The sequence below is a fragment of the Perissodus microlepis genome, chromosome 6 (genome assembly GCF_051167445.1).
Source record: "Perissodus microlepis isolate ML-2025 ecotype Zambia chromosome 6, ASM5116744v1, whole genome shotgun sequence".
Taxonomy (NCBI): domain Eukaryota; kingdom Metazoa; phylum Chordata; class Actinopteri; order Cichliformes; family Cichlidae; genus Perissodus; species Perissodus microlepis.
In genome coordinates, this window is record NC_140466.1 from 7,316,152 (window position 1) to 7,341,326 (window position 25,175).

Consider the following 25,175-nt stretch of genomic DNA (forward strand, 5'->3'; position numbering starts at 1 on the left):
TTTGGAGTCGAAAGTTCGCTTTAAAAATAAGTATTTGCTGTGTTTGCAGAAGTTACTTGAGCTACAAAATTACAGTAGCGAGAAAAAAAATAACTAGAACGTTATTAAATAGTGACAAACATAGAAAAATGGGGGAGGAGGGCAGATTATTCAGCCGTAATCTAAAATAAATTAGGCCACTAGGATAAATGAAGTGCCTGTGTTTATCAGATCTGGGCCAAAGTTTTCACGTTTAAAAAGGGGTTTTGCATGTTTTCTCATAAGCTGGAGAAAATGTGATTGAATGTTAAAACAAACAAACAGCTGCAGAAGCTTGAGACCATTATACCTTTTTTTGAAAAATGTTCAATGGTGCCGTGTCAAAGGTCAAGAACATGCCCTGTTTGAAATATTTATGAAAACTACTGTTACTGTGTGTGTGTGTTGGGGGGGGGGGGGGGGGGGATATGGGAGCAAGAAGAATGACATGTGAGAGGAAAACTGTACGTGTTTCTGATTGTCCTCTCTTTCTCAGACACACACACACACACACATCTAACGCCATCTGAGTCTATCTTGCCTCCTATACCCTATTCCCTTGGTCTTGTTCTCTCATTTCACACATACTGAAGCCCAACCCATCAACAACAGGCCTAATACACACATACGCCCAACAGACACACACATATTCTCTCCTCATTACACTCCCTTTTCCTACTTTGATGATATGCAAATATCCCTCCTACCCTCCTTCCTCTCACTCCTCCCTTCCTCCCTCTGTGTCTCCCACAAGCAGCAAGCTTACACACACACACACACACACACACACATCACACGCAGGCTAATGCGCTGTGGCAGCGTCCACAGACAGGCGGGGAGGATCAATTTTTCACCCAGTGTGCTACCGATATTCATAAGATAAGGCCACAGTAGATAGAGAAGAGAAAGAGAGGGAGAGGGAGGGAGAAAGGTGGGGGAAAGAAGGGAAACAGAAGAGATGGGGATAGCGAAAATGGCGAGTGGGTGTAATGACGGGGAGGGAGTATAGAAGAAAGGAAGGGTGTCCAGGAATAAGGGTGAGTGAGAAGAAAAGTGAAAGGAATGGAGAAGACGAGGACCATGGAGGTACTACGGAGGGTGAGAACGGGTGAGAAAGTGGAGAGGGTGGGGAAGTCTCATGGGTGTGTGGGAGGGTGGAGGCAGGATGAGTAAGTGGGTTAGGGGTGGTATGAAAGGGGGATGGGGTGTAGAGAGGGCTCTGGGGGATGGGATTGGAAATGGATAGGGTGGTAAGGGAAACCGAGGGATGGTGTGTGTGTCTGTGTGTGTGTGTGTGTGTGGGGGGGGGGGGGGGGGGGGGGGGTATTTTGCTGACGTGCTCTCTTATTGGCTTGTTCAAAACCTGGGGGAGGGGCAGTCACAAACCATACTCTCACCAGCTGTAGGGAAGAGCAGAGAAACAAAGAGAGAGAGCGAGAGAAGGATGGAGGGGGGCAGATAGGTTTTAATGTTGATATTCTGGTCTAATTAGATTCCTGTCTGAGTGGCGGAATGAATGGTGCTGATCATATAGGAACAGAGCAGAGCAGAAGAGGAAGCAGGCTTTGTTTGAGTTGGCGGATTCTGTTTTTTGTACACACAAGGGGCTCTTGATCTATAATTGAGACGCAGAGAGGAGCAAATTGTCTACACTGCCTCTTTTGGATACATCCAAACTCTCTTGTAGTCATGTTGAAAAAAGACCAAATGTCTTCTGTAGAGCAACTAAATTTTAGATGACGCGTCATTGCATTTATTATATCAGTGTTACCTAAGCATTATGCAATCAGCTTTTGAAGGCTAGACGTGACAACGACGATATTTAAAATGACCTGTGTATGAGAAACTCCCAATCCTTAAACATAAATTTCACTACAAAAGTACGCATTTGCCCATCTACAGTGTAACATAAAGATACTTGACTGTTTTTAAACATGTCCATAAAATTAAAAGAAGATTAAACAGAAAGCTTTAAACAGCACGGAGAAAGAAATACCATTCCAGCACACACAAGAAGGCAGATTGAGTGCCATGTGTTTGTGGAGCCCAGCTGAACCCCGCCTGCTAAACCAGTCCGCTGGCTGTGACAGACTGTCAGGCAGGGAGAGAGGGTGGTGTGTGTGTGCGTCTGTGTGTGTGTCTGTGTGTGTCTGTGTGTGTGTGTGTGTTTGAAGAGAACAAGACAAGAAAGAGGGGAGAAAGTGAGACAAAAAGACAGACTGACCAGTATAGACAAACATGAAGGAAAGAGACGTAAGAGAGGAGGTATATTGACATACAAATAGAAAGAGAGAGGGGTACATATTGTAGTACATATGATGAGAATGGGAGACAGAGAGAGCAGAGTAGAGGAGGCCAGGCTTTCTGTGGCTTAGCCAGACTGGAGCGGTGGGACTTGGCTGGCTGTGGACCCTTGGCTTCACTATTAAAGCAAGAGGGAAAAAAATCACAGTCAAAAAATGAAAAGGGCAACAAGCTATGCCAAGAATGCACAGGCAAGAAGCAACACATTAGGTTCTTTCCTTCTGCCTGCCTTACTGTTTCCTAAAGCAGATCTAAACAATAGGTGGGACCAGCCTTGAGAACCAAGCACTGTGCAGTCAGAACCCTACTTAGTGACTGAGAGCTCATGGCAGCTTTTCCCTTTGGGGTATATAGGTACTCTATTCTATCTATTTCTAACAGTTTTCCTCTTTTGTGTGGTCAGGTATTTAGTTATGAACCAAATTTAGGTGCACATTAGAAAATTTTCTGAATTATTATTATTATTATGGGACCAGAGGAAAAATCTGACCATTCACCCTGAGATGGATATAAATATCTGCACCAAAATTTGTCTAAATCCATCGACCAGTTGTATCATTTTAGCTAGGCTATGATGGGACTAGAGAAAAAGTCAGCAAAGATATGTAAAGAAAAATAATAAAATAGAATAGAATAGCCCTTTATTGTCATTGTACGTGTACAACAAAATTGTAGTTGTACATGTAATCACAAACAAAATCATAAACCATTCAACATTTATTGGGATATCTTAGGTTTATTTAAACAAAACGAGGAGGATCAATCAACTGACTGACCAACTTGTCGCTTACAAAGAAGAACATCATAAAAATCTGTTCACTCTAGTTTGTTAAACAGCTCTTGAAGTTTGCTATCACAGCAGTTTTTGCTGTCTTGTGCATCATGTTGAGTTTTTGGTGAGTGCGTGTGTGTTAGTACCCAGTCTGTTGCATATGCGGGGATGGCATTTTGGAAGCGACATTAGACATTTGGGGGACTGGTATTGTTTATAAGCCCTATGGAGAATTGAAAGCCTAAGCAATACTGGCATCTGTTTAATTTACTGTTCACGCGTGTGCACACACACACACACACACACACACACACACACACACACACACACACACACACACACACACACACACAGTGTGTGTCACGAACCCATGAATTCAGAGGACATTATAATGACTTTCTTTAACCTTAACCACAACTACTACTTTCCTATCCTCAACTCACTTTATACTCACCTTAAAACTACATTATGGAGATTTTAAACATGCACCCATTATGGTACCATAATATAAATCAGTCGCTGATGTACACACAACAAAGACTCATATACAAAAAAGAAAAACAACAGAATGTCCCTTAATGAAAACTGACTGACCCAGCCACTCACATCTACTAATCATGTAGTAATAGTTGCCATTCCATAATCATATCACTGCATAGAGGCATGAAGGGACTTATGGGCTTTGCCAGATTATGAGTGAAAAACAAGGACTTATTTTTCGGACTTTTCCATCCACTGATACCCTTAGTAGAGGATTATAGCCTTTAGATTGTTTGACTCCATGAAGACTGTCACAGAGGGGGATATTTGTGAAAAACACACCCCAGGAATGGCTTACCACACCACAGTGCAAGCAACCAAAATATCCATCTGACTGTTCCAAATGCACACCAGAAAGGCTTGTAACAGCAAAGGGTGAGAGACTTAGTTTTGGCTTGGTTACAAAGGCGTGAGCTGTTTCCCTTTCTTTAACAATCTAGTGATTATCAAAGAGGCAAAGAAAATTCATCTTGAAAACTGATATTTATACATCAACAATGAAAAGAGGCAAGTTCAAAAACAAAAAGGCATTCTCTGCACCTCAAAGAGTTACCACCAAGTAAATCACCATGTGGTCCTTTGGTTATCTTCATTTGTCAAATGTTTGAAATGCTGCTTGATTTTCTTTGCCATATGTCTTGTACTGTGAGGCTGACTATGTGTATGCAGTTGAGATGCAACCCTAAAGCCATGTCATATTCTGGGCTTGGAGGAGAAAGGAGGATGCCAAGAGCTGAAACGTGATGACTAGTGGGTGTGTGAGAGTGAGTGGGGAAAAAGGAATCCTTCCAAAGGCTCTTTTTGGCTGTGTGTATGTGTGACTGTACGTTCATGTGTACGCACATGTGATCAAGAGTGCATTTATGTGTGGGAAGAAGGAATCCTTCCAGCCGTTTTCTTTCCTGAGCCTCTTCCTGTGTCCCCTCCACCCCTCTGAATACAATTCTCAAAGCTGGCGTCGGAGGGTTTGGCCTATACAAGATCCAACCCACCAGAGGACACAGAGGAGAGAAGCCAGTGTTTCTCTACCTCTCTCTCTGTGTCTTCCCAAGCTCTGTCTCTTTCCACCACTCACTGAATGTTACTGTAAATCCTTCACTTCATACACACCATATTCCCACATCTCTCCATCCAGTGTGTTGGTGTATCTCATATGACTTGGCAGAAGTGAACCATGCATATGTGCTTGCCAGTACGGGAATGTGTCTGTTAAGAGTTTTGGCAGTTTTCTCAGCATAGCCTCACCAAGAGATCCACTGGGAAATGTGGTTTTAACGCCTCCTCTCTTCTTTCCACTTATTTCCTTTCTTTTCCTTAGTTCACAATTACATTACTTCTGTTTCTCCATGCTCCACTTCTGTTTTCTTCCTAATTCTATCCCCTTTCCTTCAGTATTCAATTTTCTGCAATTTCAACCTGTGGAAATCTTTTGCTTCTTCTTGCTTTAATGACAACGGTCTCTCTTTCTTTCTGCATATTCAAAATCTGCTCTCTATTAAAAGCACATCATCATTTGCATCAAAAAACACTGCATGCGTATAGGCCTCTAATTCAGGATGTAGCTCACCAAGTGCTGTCCACACACAATGAATGCTGATGGAGAGACATGATAGGTTATCCTGTAGGGAAAGCTGGTCAGATGAAATACCTACTTGGTATTCCATCCCTCTGCAAAGCATGACACACAGGAGAGGGATGCCGGTAAATATGCAAATGATGAAATACATATATTCCATGGTTTTCAGAAGTTCATCAGCTGCAGTAATGATTTGCAGATGTTTTTGGCACGTCTAAAGGCTGAAAAAGAAACACTTACTGTAAAACATTGACTATGTATTGAAAATACATGATGAATGCATGTGTCTATATACTATTTACTCTTGCATTATATTCCAAATATAGGACTTTTTTAATCCACAACATTTTTCTATCATCTAAATTGTGAATGTAGGGTAGAAAAGATGTGTTTTTGTCAAAATTATTGCAGAAGAAAAACTGAAAAAATATCTTACAATGCAACTTAACAGTGAACAGTTGTTGACTGTTAAGTTGAATGTGATATTTGGCCCTTTTAGCAGCTGCACATGTATGTATTATTGAACGGGGAGTAGGAGTGCGCTGCACAAAACACCCTTTTTTCTGACTTTGCACCTGCACTTTTTAATTTTCAATTTAAAGATATCACTGGAGAGAATTTGTCACATTTCAGTTACTCACTCTAGAGCTACAAAAAGCATCACTAAACTTTTTCATATGTAGCAGCACCCCCTAAGACCTTAAATAGATTTTCATGTGTATGCTGGTGGAATTCCCCTTAAGGATTAGAACCAACTAGTCAGTTTTATGGCATAATGCTTCCCGTGTCTGAAACATTTAGCTTTTAACTACTCCTAATTAACTTTTACTTAAGTAAAAAGTACATGCTGGAGTTATTTTGCTCTGAAGTACTCTTAATTAACTAAACCATGTGAATAAGTCTTCCATCACCATAGTTTCCTGGATACTCCTTGATTCAGTTCAAGATTGAAGATTCCAGAGCTTTATTGTCAATACAACAGTATACACAGTATACACAGTATACAGCGTAGCGAAATGCTGTTTCACCCCAAGCCCCTCATGGTGCATTTATAAGTATATAAAAGATATATCTCCAAGAGATATAAAACTAAGAATTACAAATAAATAACATGCTAAATTTTGGTAAAATTAAGGGATAAAAAGGTACTAATTACTAACTATACAATACTATACAATACTATAGTAGTAACTATACAATAAACAAAGACAGGCCAGAGACAATACAAAGTGGATTGTGCAGTAGGTATTGAATACCAGGTTCAAGTTATTGTCATGATATTGTAGACGAGACAGGACGAAGACATGTGCAAGATGGAAAATGTGCAAATATAATATAATTTAGATATGTGTTCAGTAACTATGAGACTGAGTGTGAAAATAAGCATATTGTTCCCAGGTCCAGTTTGTAGTGGATTAGCGGAAGTTTTTGTTGTTTTTGAGTCTTTTGGTGAGTATTGTAAGGTGTTTGTAGAGGTGTATGTGTATATCAGTCCTTTGGTGGTGGTGAGTGGACTGCTTGGGGAAAGAAGCTCTTGCAGAGTCTGGTCTTTGGTCCTTGATGCTGCTAAACATCTATTTCAGCCATGTATAAGCCCAGACAGTGATAGCAATCGAACCACACAGACATTTGCCTGTCTTCCACAGTGACTTCAGTGGCCTTGTTCTGCACTCAACAAAGTTCATCACAGTTCATCGTCTTTGTCCCCGCTGAGCTGTAGTTGGCTACTGTCTCCAACCTCGTCTCGCTCATCTCTCCTCACCCCTGTCCCTCCCAAGGTCTGCTTCCATCACCTATCCCTAGGGGATAACTGCCTCCGCTGCCCAGCCCCATCTGTCCCTCCACTAGGCCAGCCTCACCCTGACTCTCCCTCCACACTTTGGCTGCAGCCTCTTTATGTGATGTCACTGAGCAGAAGGATGGCCTTTTTGGTGAGTGCATGTGTGTGTGTAAATGGGTGTATGGTGTCTGTGTGAGTCAGTGAGCGGGAGGTGTGTGTGAGTATTTGACACACACACAGAGGGAGAGAGAGAGAGAGAAAGAAGACAGACAGAAAGAAGAAAAGAAAGGCACAAGTGTCAAGTTTCCCTTTTCAGTTCAGGAGCTCAAATCCTTGTTTTTAATCTAGAAAAGAGGGTGAAAAGAGCACGAAAAGGGAGAAGGTAGCTGGGAATTTGAGCTGGTGACAGATGTTTCTTTCTTTCTCTCTTTACAGTGTTATAGATGAGTGCACAAAACATTATATGAAGATATGAAAAGTTCACTGTAAAATAATGTGATTTAAATTATGTAAAATGATCAAACACACACACACACACACACACACACATATATGAAAGAGACAGAGAGAGAAACTACCTGTCTAGTTTTTCCACTGATGACACCATTTACTGCTCAAATCTCAAAGTTTACTCTCTTCCTGTGACGTCTCACCACATCCTGGTTTTGACTGCACAAGATGCTGAGATGTCTACAGTTTAACGGTTTTCCTGTCACTTTTCAGTTCACACCCGTATTCATGCGATTTCGCTCATAGGACACTGTGGACTAAAAAGGTGCACACATAAACGCATATACTGATAAATAATTAGATACTATCATGGTAGGCTACTGTCCAATTTGCGGGAAGCCTGTCTACTTTGGTAAGTCTGACCTGTTTAATTTTTAAACTCGATGCAATTGTCTTCCTCTTTCTGTCTGGCACTTGCTTTACACGCTCTTTATCTGTCTGTCTATCATCTCTGTGGCAGATCAGTTTGGCATTGTCATAAAACTTGAAATCTGGAATAAAGCACAAATAATGAACAGGTGAAACCAGGTGTAATAAAATTAATAAAGGGCATTTGTTGGAGTTAACATAAGATTGAGGTTCACCTTGTGTTTTGTTTTCTTTCTGCAAAGTCTTATTGTGTACATTAGACAAAGTGCAATGATATCAATATGTTCCTTAAATGCAAAATTGTTAACTATTTTCTTTTTAGAGGACAAAAAAAGGCATTTCACTCTTTCTTTTTAAGGCTTTTGGCTTTATTTGAACCACACATGCACACAAATGCACACACTCGTATCCATGATAACAACAGGATGTGGGTCTAGCCAAACAAGCATGCACTGCTCTTTGGGTTTCCTCCCTACCTCCTCTCTCTTTTAAACCAGTCCTTTTCCACATTCAGGCCTAGCCATTAGATCCACAAAATGACTCAAACCACCAGTTAGATTCCTGTTTGGTTGTTATTTTTGCTGTTAGTTTTTCTCGCCTGTTCATGCACCGGCTAAGTTCAAATTCTCTGATGTGACCTGCCCTACTTTTAGTTCAACATCACAGTCTCTGGCCTACTTGCACTGATGAGGCTAATAGTCTGAAACTTCTGAACCAGACACATGAAATCCAGACATTGTGTTATCAGAAATTGTATGAGATGCAAAATCCTTTTGACTTTTTAATTAAATATTAATAAAAATATCCGATCCTGCCTCTCATTAAGCTAGTCCATCTCTTCCTTTGGTGCAGGTGAGAAGAAGAGGTCCCTAGGGAGAGACTACCATCCTCTGTGTCTGAAGTGTCAGAAGTGTAACAGACAGCTCACCCCTGGACAACATGCTGAGGTATATAAGGACAACAACTGAGTCAATTAAGTATTCAAGGAAAGTAATATGAATGCAGTTTACTGAATGAGTAGGATGATGCTATAAATATGTGTTACTCGTTGTGTTTCAGTATGATGAGAAGCCATACTGTACACACTGCTATCTGAAGATGTTTGGACCGAGAGGTATACTGCCATCTCAATATGAAAACACAAACACGCACACTGGCCAACCACACGCTATTTCTGAATGCCTTCTCTCTGTGTAAATCTTTCTTAACAGGTAACAGGTAACTGACGTCGGTGTGGCACAGTATATCCCCTCAACAAAAGCCAGGATGAGGCAAAATGAACAAATGCTGACATTTAAAAGATCCGGTTTATATAAGGCAAAAGATAAAGGAGTGAATAAATAATGATGAAGGACCGGAATATACTGTAAACCTTATAGGACAGAGTGAGCTCTCTTTGTTCCCTTTTGACGAATTAAAATATTTATAAATGTGGTAGAACTAGGCAATGCTATGTATATGTGACTGTTCACTTTTGTAATGTAAATGAATTTGGATGTAGAAAAGTGTGAGTCAGTGCAAATAAATACATTTTTTGAATGTTGCAGCATCAAATTCTGATAGATGTCTAAGTTTTTAAGACTTTGCAATCAGGGGCTTACACTTTTAGATTTCTGGGCATGCGGCATGATTGTGTTCCCTCACAAACTAATAAAAACTCTAATCACCAACAATACAGATGCATGTAAAAAATTAGTTGGGCTAGAGGGTTCTCCCTCTCTCCCCCATCAAGCCGCCAGGGGAAAGGAGCAGGAATGGATAGGAGTGGTTGCTGTTGGCAGGGTAAACTAGATCTTCTGCCAGCAGAATCTACTGGAATGGGTGCTACAGTGAGGCAAACATGGGGCTCTCTCTGTCAAACACACACACACACACACACACACACACACACACACACACACACACACACATACACACACACACACGTGCACGTGCAAGCAGTGTGTCTGCAGTGTGCCTTCACTGCTGCAGGAGCTTGTCACCCAGTGGTGGGTGAAGTGCACAGTTTCGATGCACATGCTCTCTCTCTCTCTCTCTTTTTTTCAAACACACACTGGCACGCATATGAAAAAAAAAAAAAAACAGAGATGTGGTTGATGCGTTTTCCTGTTGAGTGTCATGTGTCACTCCAGTGACATTTCAGGTGTTTTCTCTTGAGGGTGAGATGGATATTGAAATAAAGGGTGAAGAGGCTGAAAAAGAAATAGTATCAAGAGAGGAGATGGACAAAGGGAGAGAGGGTTTATTATGACATCTAGCAAAGAGTAAGCAGAGATATACCTGTCTAGCCTTCAGTGTGCCTTTAAAACTGTCCATCTCCTTCTCCTTTTTCCAGATCCATATTCTATCCCAAGCACACCAAGCCTCTCTCACCTTCCATGTCTCCTTCACCCTCTAACCCCCTACCTTGATAGATCACATGACTGCTGTGTTACCAGCTGGCTGACTGTTCATTTGCAAGTGTTTCAGCTACACTCCCTTATTAGAGAGACCGGTGGTGGTGGAAGGGCAGAATTATAGGTGGAAGGGGGGCAGAGGGATGAGTGGGTGCTGTGCAGACCACTGGGTGATTGAGGGGCACTGACAGAACTGAAAGAAAAGAGAGGGAGCTTGAATTTATAGGCGAGACAGGAAGAGAGAGGGGAAAGTAAAACAGAGGGATGAAAAATTACCATATTAAGCCTTGCTAAGTTAATGCAGAGGTTATTCAATTTGCATTAATTCACCTTGGGTCGAAACTGGAAAATTGAGCTAAATAAAAAATGTCATTATCTTACCATGAGGTGGCAGCGGGAAAGGCCCATGTGTGGATCCAATATTAACTTCAGAGGCATTCTAAACCAGTAACTATGCTTGCCACACTTCAAACAATGACACTTGATGACGAACCGACAACTTGAAAATAGTATTTAAATATTTTACAGCAAATTAAAAAAAAAAAAGTATAAAGACTAGACAATTTTTGCTTGTGAGGCGATGCGTTGCAACCATTTTCATTTATGTAATATTGTTGACATCTAGTGGCCGTGAATAAAACTGCTGGACTGCGTCGAGTCAGTTGAAAAGCCTGTACGGTAACCACCACAGTATTTTTGTATTAATAGCTTAGAACATGCATTTTAATAAAACAAAAGAAATACTAACGTAGCCCTATCATGTGCCAATAATTCCAACTCAGTTCATGAATTTGAAATTCTTCAAGCACCGGAGAAGAAGACAGAAAGGGCAAAACTATGAATATATTTGTTTTGCAAATAAATAAATAAATAAATGCCAGGTCAGAAACGGATATCTTGATAGCAGGTCTACTTAACATAGCTAATCTCTAATAAATAGCGTAGGAAGGTACGTGTTTATAGACTGCATTAGAGACCGACATGTTCTGCAGCCTAATTTGTATTTTTTGTTCCTGTTTCTGACTTTGCAAACTGACAACTACGTTGGTCACACGGTAATAACAGAAGTAATGATGTAAAGCTCTTGAGTGTACTTGTCAACCGGGAATTTGAAACACGGGGGCTCGCTCACGTCTTTGCATTTCTTCGGCTTTTCCAAGCTGTACTTGAAGGCAACTCATAGCCAGCAGCGCCGTTTTGTGTGGCGCATGCGCATCTAGCTAACTAGGAAGCAGAGGAGACGGTCTCCACGGATTATGTGGACATATCGTTGAGTGAAAGCAGTAGTTGTTTGGTTTGGGTACATGCCGTGTTCTTACAATGAAAAGCTGACAGCTCGAAACGAAGTTGAGTTAATGCGATATATATTTAACTGTATGTATTAGGGCCTGAGTCAGAATGATGTCAGAATGCGACCTGACAGAGACAGAGACCGGCGAGCCAGTGCTGGACACGGGGGAAACAGCGGTGCCAGTGCTGGAGTCTAACTTTCACTCCATAGACCCTCCAAAGGTGTTATTTGACAGGAACCGGATAGGTCTGACAACTGGGGCGAACCCCGGTGGTGCCATACGTATTTCGGACTCTTGTGAAAGCGTGTTGACCGAACTAGAGACAGAGGGCTCCGGCGAAGAGGCGCTGCTGTTACCGTGCTTAGCAGGAAGCTCGTCGTCTCCGAGAGGTGTAAAAGAAAAGCGGAGCAGGCGGTACAGGCACAGCTCGTCTTCGGATAAAGATGCATTAGCCTCCCCGGGTAAGTGTTTCAAATCACGGCCTTTGAAATGGTTGTATATGAAACTAATAAATAGACAGCCACACTCAGACACTCATAGGGGGTATGTCTTTTCTGACATTTTGTTATTTGATGCATATGGCTCTGGGAAAATTCTGCCTACTCAGGCTGATTACGGTTGTGATAACAGGTAATGCAACGTGGTCAAATAGATATGTTATGTAAGCTCTCTGAAGTGAGCATTGCACGCGGCTTTTTAATGTTTGGGTCTCTCTTAAGGTCTGTTGAGGCTGTTGGAGAACCAACACTTTGGTTATTATTGGAATTTTAAAAAAGCACAAACTTGGTGTCACATTACATAAAAAAGTACCCGGTTTCTCCACAGCACTTGGTGAACTGAAGGCTTGGTGTGCAGTCTGTATCCTGTCTGTATTTTCTGCTCAATTTGTCATCACCCATATTTTAGTCTATCTGACAATCAAGACAGAATCAAGGCTACAAATATGATGACAAAAAAGTTTTTAAAAAAACAACAACAAACAAACAGTTTATAATACCTCCAGGATAATAAATAAGTCTGCCTCATCTATTGAACTCTTGCCACCTGGTTGAGATCATTGCGTCCTTCATCCAAATTATCTTTGTTCCTCAAGCTAGGAGGTTTTTGAACATTCTGGTCTGTTGTAAGATGTTTGTTGTGATAAAATGATTTGAGGCTATGCTGTGAACTAGATTGTCCAGCAGGAACAACTAAAGTTTCTGTCAGATTTGTTTTGGATGATGAGGAGGGGGGGGGGGATGCAGGGAAAGACCAAGAAAAAGGTGACCTAGTCGCTATGGAAGCGGCATAATCTGACTTAAATGCTCACTGGATTTAACAACACTCCCCCTCATACCGCCCACCTTTTGTTTTTTCCTTTTTTCACCCTGCAAAACAAATTCTGAGCATTTGTATTCATTTCTGTTATTCAGCCTCTCCCAACAGAGATCTATTGTTCAGATCCATGTCCTATTATGGCCAGAAATCTAGGCCACAGGTAGAGAGTCTGAGCCTTAAATGGCAAGTGTTGGCATCCCATTACTTGTGGCCTTTGTAGAACAATAATCTTCTCCTCTAAAATTACAAAACTGTTTTACAGATTATTGTTAGAATACTGACTAAGAGCCGTTTCTCTTGCACTTTGTGCCATTTAAAAATATCATGTAAATTAATTGTGAATTGTGGCTCTTAAATTCTGCTTTACGTGTCATGGGAAATATTAACCAAATAGCATCAAATAGCAATAGTGCTTTTTTTTTTAACAAAGTAATTGGTAAAAATTTGCATGCGTCCATAGATGCATTCTATTTTTCATCACGTATGCCATCTTTTGCTGCCTTCTTTGTCACCAGTCCAAAGAGCCTAGAAACAGCACGCAGGGTTTATTTATAGTTATAGTCTTTATGTAAAGTTCATTTTCATAAGCTTGAGTAAGTTGAAGCATTTTATCATGTAACTGTCAAAACACGAGGGAAACAGTTTTAGCATTTAAGACAAATTGTATCAATTTTATGCGCTTGCTGTAACTTAAATATATAGTTATAGAACACTTTTCACAGTCCAGTGTTGTGGCATGTCACACACTTTGTGCTCTGCAGGTCTATTGGAGGTCTCTGAAGTTATAAGTGAGGTACACTCCTGCTGTGTGTGCCCCATTAGCTGACCAGGACATCTGAGAGGCTGATATTAAATATGCATAATGCCCCTGTGCTAGCAGACACACTTTGTAGTCCAGTACAGTGTTTGAAGATGATGAAGAGGGAAATTGAGAGAAAGGAAGTACTATATGCGCATATACTATTACTTTGGCTTTCTACAGGTTCAAGCTAATGGGAAGTGGAAGACATACAAGGCCCATTACTGCCATCTGCAGCAATACACCACAGTGATCTTATCACAGACTATAAGCACCAGGGTTGCGCACAGGAAGCGTAGATCTGTCATCATACAAGATGATAGATTGAGCACACTTTGACCTGTTGTTGGGAATTAAATGAAGATAAAATATTGTATCACACAGAACTGGATTACAAACTCCTTACAGTAAATCAGAGATTTACTGTTTTAGAGCACAATCTAAAACTATGTTAAGATTTTCATACTAAAGTCAAAATGGAGCTATTTTTAAGTCATTACTTTTGGACAGCTTTTCCAGAAATCAGAGTTACCTTTATGGCCAGACATCTTGTCCCAGTGTGGTCCACATCCACAAAAACACTCAGAGTTTAGCCTTCAGAGATTGTGCACGTACAGCATGATCAGAAATTTATGGGAGTATTTACCCAATAAAATTGCTTAATGTTTGCAGCACAGTTTAAATTCTTTTTAAAGTAGGATGTTTGCTTTGCAGGTACCAAATAGAGCACGAAACACAGGTGCAGCCTAGCTTAAACCTCTGTTTCAAATAATTCAGTTTTAGTTATATAGCACCAAATCACAACAACAGTTGTCTCAAGTCGTTTTATTTTGCAAGGTAAAGACTACAGTAATGCGGAGAAAACCCCAAGAATCCGATGACCCGCAGAGTGAAACTTTGCAGCATTTATTGAGAAGATACAAGAAAAAGATCAGTCTGTCTAAATTCTTCTTCTTATTGAGTTATCTTACAGCCACAACATAATAAACACCTACCTAATGAGAATCAGAATACTTTATTGGTAATGCTTTTTGGTAATCTCAGTCTCTCACTGAACGTGCTCCTGTGACTGACCAGCATGTCATGGAGTGGGTGGGAGGAATTATCCAACATTGTCTTCATCTTAATGTTGGATAGCTCCCCAGTGTATCACCAAAATACCTTTGACGCATCAAAGTAATGCATAGTATGCTACCGGGACATTAACAGATAATTGGCTGCAGGGTGCGAGTACTGTGCTGTAATGAGGAGGTCTTGGTTAGTCGCTTTACTTTCTGAACCTCCCCGTTAAGTTAAATTGAGTTTGACTTTTAAAATGTGATTCTGGGTACTTTTCATGTATTTGTTCAGGAGTAATTGGGCCATACTAGGTCAGACTAGGTTTGACAAGTATCCACTGTTTTAAACAATCCAGATTAATTATGTAACGTTTGCTTATCACTCTTTCTTTTCTTCCTCGTGTTAATTAGGTTCTCTTGGGCCCTGCAGTTAAACTAGCTTTGAAGCTATCTTTGTTACTCCTTATCGGTCACCCTTGGCATGTTGACTGTCCTGTCCCTGTTTTTGTAGCACCTACCACATGTCTGTGACTTTATCTCTCCTTGCATCCCACTGTGACTTTAGTGTGACTGATACAGAGCATGGGTCTCTGTCAGCTGATCGTTCTGCCCTGTGCAAGGAGGAGAACTTATAATCTGCCATGTCATGTGTTTGGACCTTTATCAAAATAATAATTGGCACTATTCACCAGAGAGAAGTGATTTCAAGAGAATGACGTTTGATTTACAAGGCAGTAGAAAATGCCCGATTTTAACAAGTGGCAGAATCATTGGTTTAGACCAATTTTTTTTTAGTTTAGTTGGTAAATTCTCTGTGATAGTGTACACACAGTCAAAATATGGGCATGCGATTTGGAATTCCTCTTAAATGTGTGTTTGTGTATTCCTTTGTGGGTGATTCCTGTGATAGACTTGGCCACCTGTTTTATCCCACCCTTTGCACAGTGTGTAATGGGAACACTTCCAGTTTCCCACTGCCTAGAACAGAATAATCAAGAGGTGAGATGGGTGAGGTAACGGACAGTTTACAGTAGTCTCTATAAGGGAGATTGCTATTAATATTTTTTACCACTGATTTTTCAGCATGTATAATGTAAATAACTCATTCATGATCATTTCAAAGGTATCTGATGGTCCTAAACACCAAAACATAACACCCATGCAGAGAAACCTCTTGATGTTTACTTAATGCCATATTTTGGAATGGACATGTAATTGTAAATGCAATCTTATTGTTCTAGTTCTTAAGAAAATACATTTGTTTAATTGTAGCAAGTTCTGGTTGTATACAATGTAAAAATAAATCAAAGTAATCTTGAGTTATTCCCCTTCTAGGTACCAACAGTGGAGATTTCAACCATTTCCCCGACGACCCCGAGTTTGCCGATATTATCCAAAGGGCAGAGCAAGCCATTGAGAGTGGCGTCTTTCCAGAGAGGATTTCCCAGGGCTCAAGTGGGAGTTACTTTGTCAAAGACCCAAAAGGGGTAAGTTTGGTACAAATGACACCGATTCATGACAAGCGAAGGAAGGTTCATGGGCTAAACTTGGAGGAAGAATATAAATCAGTAGCTTAGCAACATTTCCAAACATTTATCTTTTCTTTTTTCAAAACATTAATCGCTTTAATCATAATGGTTTGTAAACTAGGAAGAAGGAATATGGAAATACACAGGATTATGATTCTCGTTTAATTATTTAAAAAGCAATGGTTTAGCTGATAACAGCAGATCACTAGCATCTACAGGTAATTACTGGGAAGATGGTGAGCCCAAGATGTCAGACGCATTCCTCACGCTTTACATTTGTTGCTTATAGTTATACACTATTAGTCTTTGGCTTTTTAATTGTGTTTTTGTAAGGAGATTGAAGCAACACTAATATGCGTGGTAAAATTAGTTCTCACTCTTTCTGTTTTCTGATCTGGGCTGTATGTCAGATTGCAAGTTTAGAAAAAAACAAATGTATCACTCTGTTTTGTTTTTTTGTTTTTTATTTACAGAAAATCATTGGTGTTTTTAAACCAAAGTCAGAGGAACCTTATGGTCATCTGAATCCAAAATGGACCAAATACTTTCACAAGGTACTTTCTGTCACATGTATCACCTTTTTTTTAAACATCTGAAAAGTTATTAAGATATATATTGTCATTCATTTAACTTTAATGGCTGCACACAGTAAGTAAGATAAAAAAAAAAAGTGGGGTAATATTAACACCTCATCTGTAAAACTTTCCCCATGTCTGTCTCTGTTGTTAGCTTTGCTGTCCATGTTGTTTTGGCCGAGGGTGCTTGTTACCTAACCAGGGTTATCTGTCAGAGGCTGCTGCTTCACTGGTTGACACCAAACTCAGTCTTGGTGTGGTGCCAAAAACCAAGGTGTGTGCTTTTTTTTTTTTTTTTCTCCGTAGAGTTTTTGAATTAATAACATGTAATAACTCCAAATCCCAGTATAAGTAAACACTTGAATTAATCTGGATTTGATTAGGGTCTCTGTGCTCTTCTTTCTGTTCAGCAGTGGTCACAGTTTCAAAGTAAACCAGTGTTATCTAAATTTTATCAGGTGGTGTATTTGGCCAGTGAGACATTCCACTACAACGCCATAGACAGAGCAAAGTCCAGGGGGAAGAAGTACGCCCTAGAGAAAGTCCCCAAAGTGGGGCGACGCTTCCACAGAGTGGGCCTCCCACCCAAGGTACCAAACACTTTTTTAAACCTTCACAGTCTAACGTCACCATTTGTTTACTGTACGCAATTCACGAGGAGCTTGGAATCTTGACCTTTCTCTTGTTCATTCCTGTGCCGTGTCCTCCTCTTGCTTCCTTGCTTTCTCTTTGTATTTGTGCAAAAACAGCCACATGCAGGAAAACCTATACTGATACTGGTTAAAACAAATTCTAATCTTCTTGTTTCAACATTTGTTAAGAGGTTCTTTGTCAAAATTGTTCTATTTATATGTACGCTGACTGCTTCTCTATCAAATACAAGAGTTGTTGCATCAGTGAGTGGAGGGCTGAGAATAGCCACTGATGGTAGAGAACGGTAAAAGGAATCATGCCACACTATTTTTGTGTTGAAGAAGAACAATGTGTTTAGATAAAAGGCCATCAGAACCATAAATGTTGTTTCTGCTTTAAGCCATGTTCTTTTTCAGGAGCTGTAATACTTACTGGATATATTTATCTCTTGTATCGTGAACTGTAATCGTATATCAGTTTTGTCTTTTAATCAAAAACATGTATAACAGGTATTTCATTCCTGGCTGTTTATTACGTGAGACAGCCTTGTGGGTGATCTAAAGATATGTGGATGTTAAGATGATGTGAAAACATAGCTGAAGTGTCTTCGAGGAAGTAAATATGAGGAAACTGACTGCATATTTTCAACTGTCAGGCACAGCTGACATTTCAGCCTTTCGACATTACAGCTTCACGTGTAATATCACTGCACACCACATCATTTCCGTTTAAACTGCCTACATACTGTTCTCAGAGCAGTGAACACTGCTATACAGTGTTTTGTTTTAATGGGTATGTTAGTTGCATTCATGCCATATGCGCCTCTGTGTGTTTCCAGGTGGGCTCATTTCAGCTGTTTGTGGAGGGTTATCGTGAAGCCGACTACTGGCTGCGACGCTTTGAGGCAGAACCACTGCCAGAGAATATCAGGAAGCAGCTGCAGTCGCAGTTTGAGCGGCTGGTGGTGCTAGACTATGTTATCAGAAACACAGGTAGGCGTGCACGTGTTAACATTTCGATAAATGGTTTAAATTGAAGTGATCAGTCATTGTAGTCTCATTACAGTGTTGGCAGCTTTATTTCGATTTAGTTATACACTGGTTATGATAAAAATTCCTTTGATCTTCATATTTATTTTAAGTTAGTATATGCTTGCGCACAACAGCTGTTTGCTATCTTTGACATCGTTCTGTCTTCCCTCTCATTTCTGCGTATCAAAACTTGTTTCTGTTTGTTTTCCTTGTTAGATCGAGGGAATGACAACTGGTTGATCAAGTACGAGACACCAGGAGAAGGAGAGGGAGAAGAACAAAAGGTGAGGTAATTTAGCACATGACAGAGGTGTGTTCAGACTGTTCACCAAGCACTCATTCACCTCGCTTAACTCTGTTGAAACACATGAACACTTATATATTTTTAAACCAGAACACACCTTATGTTGTTTTTGCTTCTGTGTATGTGCAAACTAGACTCACAAATGCATAGATAAACACATGTGTGGAACAAACTTGATGTACGTCTTGGTTACCTATCATCAATCATTATTTTCGATGTGCTGATAAATGACAAAAGTTGTAATTTATGTGTGGCAGTAATCACCCCTCAATCAATAACGAACTTGTTCATCAGTCATTAATAATTTACTCACTTAATGAATTCGAGGTCTTTAATCTTCTTCTCCCTCATGCTGCAGGATGCAGAATGGACAGAGAACACTCAGGACTCCTGCATCAAGATTGCAGCAATTGACAACGGCCTGGCCTTCCCCTTTAAACACCCGGATGAATGGAGAGCCTGTATGTTTATCACTTATTTCACTTTTGCTCACCATCTCTGTCAGTGACAGTAATGAGAGGGCCCTTTACATGTGCGATTTTTGTGATGCTTAAAAAGACTCATTGCACTTGTAGGAAAGGGTATTGTCAACATCACCTTCCGAAAAACACAAAGTGAAAAGGCACTTTTATTTTAGTGTTTAAATTCTCTTTCTGTGCCACAGTAATTGATGGTTGACCCGGCTCTTTGTTCACATGGGCTTTAGGAGATCTCTCTTGCAAAATGTGTCACAGCTAAAAGTCTTACTCTCATTACAAATCAGAACCAGTCACTGTGACTGCATGCAGTTTAGACTTGTGCTGTGTACTGAGTGATGCACAAATGCATTTATGTTGCACCACAAGTTTCATCGTACCTGAAGACAAAACATTGAGATACCATGAAATTACTGGAGGAGATTGCATGTCTGAAAGGGGATTTATTTGCATACTTGTTGAGATGTATACTACTTTTAGACCCGCTGTCCAGATTAGACAATACAATTAGCTTATCTTAGTACCAAGGTTGTAAATAGGAAGAAATTACTAGCTTGGCTTTTTCCAGATGTAAAACTGATGTAAGAGCTTGTAAAATTGTACTAATCTGTGAACTTGATAAAGTGTTGCAATTAGTAAGTTGTAGATGTGATGATATGATTTTTACCTTTGGACACTGCCACCGACAGTTCCTTTAATTTTCTGATAATCTCATTGCTATTGGATGATTTCAGTCCTTTTCTTCTCGTGGTAGAATCTTGTCATCTGTGTTCTGGCAAGAATTAAAGAATTTTTTACAATAAAAAAAATAAACTGTAAAGAAAAATTAGGCCACTAAACAATCCTACATGTGGCCTTATTATCAAATACAATGATGGTTATAGGTTCAATGACAGTGAAAGGCTATACAGACGGAAACATTTGTGTTGTCCTCCTAACAGATCCATTCCACTGGGCATGGCTTCCTCAGGCCAAGGTACCCTTCTCCCAGGAGACCAGAGACCTTGTGCTGTCCCGCCTCTCTGACATGAACTTTGTTCAGGATCTCTGTGAGGACCTCTATGAGATGTTCAAGGTATGAGATGTTCTCATAAGCTTTCATTTTTAATCTGTTTCTAGATTTTTGAATTCTTAATTGCAGGATATCAGCTAATATCAGTCGTTTTCTGTTTTCAGACAGATAAAGGCTTTGACAAAACCATGTTTGAGAGACAGATGTCCGTCATGAGAGGACAGGTGAGCTTTTGTAATTAATTTTTTTTTTTTAATGAGTACTTTAATGTTCCTCTGGTCATTTTTTTTTACTTTGCACTGTTCTGTCCTCTATTTTATTTTTTCCTGCCTGTTCCTTTTATATCCTACCTCGTTCTCCTTTCTCCTCTCATGGCCTACTTTCTGTCACTTTGTATGCTCTGTAACGTCATCACACAACACCACCCTAATTTTGCATCTGCAGACACTGTCCTGTCTCACCTTTCAGTCTTTCTATTCTTCTCTCAGCAAGCAGTTTAATAATAAAAACATGTTATAGTAGTAAACAATACTGTGCAGGATTTGAGTCATTCTCAATTCTTTGTATTTTTGTTCTCCTCCCCTATTGGAATTCTTTAATATGGTTTAAAGTGCTTAAAGTCATGTCCTTTAGAAAAAGGAATAAATCCAACAAAGGCATAACACAGGACCCAAGGACCTGAGAAAAACATCCGACCCGTCAGCTGATCCATCTACTGTTGTAAAGATGCCCTTCTTAAAGAAGGGAAAGAGGGTGAAAAGGCTGAGTTATGCCAAGTTACACAAGAACTGGACTTTTGTACAACAACCTGTTGTGAACAACGGGTCTTGTGAATTTTGAATCTAAATTTGACATTTTAAGTTCTAGTCAGTGTCATTGGAGTGTTATGGAGGACATCAGTAGAGAGGTACAACAGTGAATGTGTGCAGCATCTGTTAAATGTGGTAGAGGCTCTGTCATAGTTTCAGTCAGTGGTGTGGGGGATCTTGTCAAAATTGATGGAATTATAAACGCAGAAAAGTACTGTGCAGTACCATCTGGAAAGCGTCTTGATTGGCAGTAGCTTATTTGCAGAATTACATTGATCTCAAACACATTGCCAGTGCAGTGAAAGCACACCTGGGTAGAAAACGCATAATAGAATGCTATCAGTTATGGATTGGTATCCTCAGAGCCTGGACCTCAATATTATTGAAGTAGTGTGAGACAGAGGCAGGAAACAAATGGAACAAAATCAGGTAACATCCAGATTAGAGCTTCAATGTTAAGAAGCCTGGAGAATTATTCCTGAAAACTACTAAAATAGAGCCTGTTTTGAAGAATAAAGGTGCTTGTACTAAATTTGCAAGCTTGTCAGAATTTCACCATTTCTGTGTTTGCTTCATGTGCTATTTCCACACAGCACGTTTCACTGATCACTGCACTTATTTCCCATTTTCCAAGCAAAATATAACAAAATGAGGGATGACTCAAGACTTTGTCCTGTAGTGCAGTTGTTTTGTAATTTATTTATTTTTTTTAACTTTTAGTTAATTATTTAACTTTTGTCAGATATTAAAATGACCTGGCTGTGGAGAAAGTAGCTAATAATAACTGCAGTTTTTATGTATTACTGTCCTTTATCAAAGCCATGTCACATGCATAATATGTAAGCACAGACGATTTCATATTTCCAATAACTTGTTTGCATATTCTCTAAAAACTTCGAGTTGCTTTTGCACAACTAATGCACCGTCTTTTCCCAGGTGTTGAACCTGACCCAGGCGTTGAAGGACGGGAAGAGCCCCCTCCAACTGGTGCAGATGCCTCGGGTGGTAGTGGAGCGCAGCCGCTCAGGTGGCCAAGGTCGTGTGGTCACTTTGGGGAATGCGTTTACACAAACCTTCCACTGCAAGCGGCCATTCTTTTCCTCCTGGTAGTCGGAGAAGGATGACGAGGGGAGCAGAGGAGAAGCATCTGCTTTTTGTCCACACATCGCTCCTGGAGTAAAGAAAGTGAGAGAGAAGCTTACACTGGAAACTGTTCATATTTGTCCTCGGCAGGAAGGAAGTGAAGAAGGATACGGTGATGATGGAAAATAAGATGAGAAATATTTTGTGAGGAAATTGACTTGAGGCCAATTCCTCATTTGAGGAGAGTGCAGGGAACCGTGGGAGCTGGAGAGATTAGCATACCAGCGTCTCCTAGAGAGACCTTGGGGCTGTTTGTGGTTACTATGGCAACTTGATTAGATAATCAGCTTTTTCACAGAGGTGGGCTTTGTTTATTGTTAGGAAGCTGAAAGTTGTTTTTTTTCTTTTTTCAAACCACCCAAGCTACCTACTGAAGGTCTCTCGATAATGTAGTGCGTTGATGGCCAAAGAGCAAGCACCTAAATACCACAAGCTAACAGCACAGTGGTCCTGGTAGTGTTTGGGAAGCTTAAAGAAGTTTCTCTTGGTCGACATTGTTCCTCATCTGGGATAAAGTCCAAAATATTTGCTTTGCCTTATAGGATTACTTAGTGAAATATAGATGTGCACTTACACTGCTGGAAGTGTTTGACCAGTTCCACCCAGCTGGGCCAAAACACACTTTACCCAGCTTTAAAACCACGTGTTAAACAAAGACAGTGTCTTCAATTCTCAGTGCTGCCAAAGTCTTTGTTGAGGGAATATTGAAGAGCTTCAAGACAAGAAAATTGTTGAAACTTGAATTTGTAGGAAGTGGAGGACTGCGAATAAACACTTTGCTTGAATGTAATCTGTTTACCGTTTATACACAGAATTTTGCTCCTAAACATTTCAGTACAAGAGAATTCTGTAAGAAATAGACTTCTCATTACTATGAATGTATTTGTTGTTTGACTTGTATTTAATTGCTGGTAAGCAGCTTTCTCTTGAATCTTGTGGCATGGGGGGGTCGCAACTCTCCTTGCTTTTTATATTGTACTCTGTGAAGAGGAAAAACTAAATTGAGGAGACTTGCTTGATGCCATTCTGTTTTCTTATGTATGCATCTTGAAGTTTTTATTCCAACTCAGCGACTATATGGGATAAGTTGTATATTTAACAGAATAAAAAAAACAATAAAATTTGGCAAAATCAAGTATTTTGTAGTTGTCACTAGTAGATGTTCTAGTTTATAGGAAAAGGCTAATTTGAAGGTATAAAGAATGAAGTGCACCAAGCTGGAGTTCAGCAGTGACAAAGGTATGTTCAGCAGAGCTCTATCTGCAGGATGACAGTTCTCATGCACCTGATTAATGCCTATTGACTTTAAGATTAAAGATGTCAACAGTAATTCCCATCCAACCTGCTAAAGCCCAAAGATATCCAGGTAATAATGATGAAAACAAAAACAACAGATCTTCACACGCGAAATATTGAAATCAGTGAATTTTTAGCATGAGAAATTATTAAAAAGGTTATCAGCAATTAAAGATTTTCTGAGTGGAACTTTGCCGATTGCAAAGGTACAAGATCTAAACCAGAGCCATGGAAAATGTTTAATAGTGTGAAAGTGACAAAGGGAGCGGTTTAAGATTACAAGCTAATGGGGCCTTTTGTAAAGCAAAAAAACAAAAAGGTGCCCAGGTTCATCTGACCAATCAAGAATGTCAGTGATGTCATTCAAGACGAGAAATAGAATATTTCCTACAGGTGTGCCTTGAAATTGTGGCGTGTGTTCTTTGTGTAGCAGAGGTTTTCAAACCAATATACACCAAGGTGGTGGTAGATGTGAAGCACAGCTGAATAGGGTCACCACACATTCTCGCTAAGAAGCGACACACATCTGGAGAGGAAATAAAATGTGAAAAGAGATGTTGCAATACTACCAGAATGTCTCGTCATCTTAGCAGTAGTGTGACACGGAGCCTTGCACAACAGTGCCCTCATGTGGAAAGTTTTCTTTATAACCTCAGGTTAATGGGTTCAAGTCACCACAAAAAAAAATAGGCAGTCTTCTAAAATAGAGTACCAGGTCTTTTAAAACACTATAATAACCAAACGTATGATTCTGTACTCTGCTTGTGTATATATAGCTGTGGTCAAAGGTTTACATACACTCTTCATGGGCATGAATGTCCTGGTAATTTGGGGCTTTTTTAAACTGCTCTTTATCCACGGTGGAATGATTGTACAGCATACACCTTTACTGACTTCAAAAGTCAAGTTTGAGTTTATTTTTTATTTTTATCTGATCCATACTGGGTCAAATATATACACACAACCCACTAATATTTGGTTAAATGTTCCTTAGCAAGTCGCTCTTGGTTGCAATCAACAAGCTTCTGACATAATTTTGGTTGGATATTTGGTCAGTTTCCTGGAATAGACTTGGTGTTTAAGCATAATCCATACATTTTCAATTGGGTTTAAGTTGAAGCTTTGGGAGGGCCATTCCAGAAGCTTGATGTTTGCCTGTTTTATCCATTCTAAAACTAGTTTGATGTCTGTTCAGGGTTATTTTTCTGCTGGAACACTCAACTCTGTCCAAGTTCCATTTCTCTAAGTGTTGATTTGAGGTGAAGCTGAAGAATTTGAAGAATTCCCTCGGAGCATGATGCTGCCACCATCATGTTTGAGGGTTGGTACAGTGTCTTAGGTTTGTAAGCCCCACCTTTACCCCTACAAACATGCCTCTTGTCATAGTGACCAAACAACCCAATCTTTGTTTTATCTGAACATAAAACTTTCCTCGAGAAGGCATTAGGCTCATGCCTGTGGTGAGAAAGTGAAAATTTCAGTGATGACGTGTCGATTTTGAAGCAGGGGCTTTTTTTCTGGGTTGGCAGTCTCTCAGTCCATGGGGATGTAAAACTTGCTTTACTGTGGACAGTGATGTTGGAGTTTCAACAGTTTCCAGTTCACGCTTTAGCCTTGACGGTTCCTGGGCTGTTCC

General features: G+C 40.1%; 2 protein-coding genes across 3 annotated transcripts; both read left to right on the forward strand.

The window, feature by feature from the left end:
• Positions 1-874: 874 nt before the first annotated feature.
• LOC146384943 (cysteine-rich protein 1) lies at positions 875-9,423 on the forward strand. 2 transcript variants are annotated; one of them, XM_084930419.1, is made up of 4 exons: positions 875-1,116; positions 8,722-8,816; positions 8,929-8,983; positions 9,081-9,423. In XM_084930419.1, the coding sequence occupies exons 1-4, from the start codon at positions 1,008-1,010 to the stop codon at positions 9,089-9,091; spliced, it is 270 nt and encodes an 89-aa protein (XP_084786545.1). In that variant the 5' UTR covers positions 875-1,007; the 3' UTR covers positions 9,092-9,423. The 2 variants fall into 2 exon arrangements, with proteins under 2 accessions (XP_084786545.1, XP_084786546.1); XM_084930420.1 differs by lacking the exon at positions 875-1,116 and adding an exon at positions 7,153-7,852.
• A 2,042-nt stretch (positions 9,424-11,465) lies between these two features.
• Positions 11,466-23,378, forward strand: pi4k2b (phosphatidylinositol 4-kinase type 2 beta). Its single transcript, XM_084930421.1, has 11 exons — positions 11,466-12,018; positions 16,067-16,218; positions 16,734-16,814; positions 16,990-17,109; positions 17,294-17,425; positions 18,307-18,460; positions 18,716-18,783; positions 19,162-19,264; positions 20,221-20,354; positions 20,456-20,515; positions 22,037-23,378. Exons 1-11 carry the CDS (start codon positions 11,664-11,666, stop codon positions 22,208-22,210), a joined length of 1,533 nt encoding a protein of 510 aa, XP_084786547.1. The 5' UTR covers positions 11,466-11,663; the 3' UTR covers positions 22,211-23,378.
• Positions 23,379-25,175: the final 1,797 nt, after the last annotated feature.

Bases quoted from the DNA above. Each gene is read 5' to 3' on its own strand.
- LOC146384943 (XM_084930419.1), top strand. From the start codon at position 1,008: ATGACGGGGAGGGAGTATAGAAGAAAGGAAGGGTGTCCAGGAATAAGG. The intron at 1,117-8,721 runs GTGAGAACGGGT...CCTTTGGTGCAG, and splicing joins CCATGGAGGTACTACGGAGG to GTGAGAAGAAGAGGTCCCTA. The intron at 8,817-8,928 runs GTATATAAGGAC...GTTGTGTTTCAG, and splicing joins CCCCTGGACAACATGCTGAG to TATGATGAGAAGCCATACTG.
- pi4k2b (XM_084930421.1), top strand. From the start codon at position 11,664: ATGATGTCAGAATGCGACCTGACAGAGACAGAGACCGGCGAGCCAGTG. The intron at 17,426-18,306 runs GTACCAAACACT...GTGTGTTTCCAG, and splicing joins GAGTGGGCCTCCCACCCAAG to GTGGGCTCATTTCAGCTGTT. The intron at 18,784-19,161 runs GTGAGGTAATTT...CTCATGCTGCAG, and splicing joins GAGAGGGAGAAGAACAAAAG to GATGCAGAATGGACAGAGAA.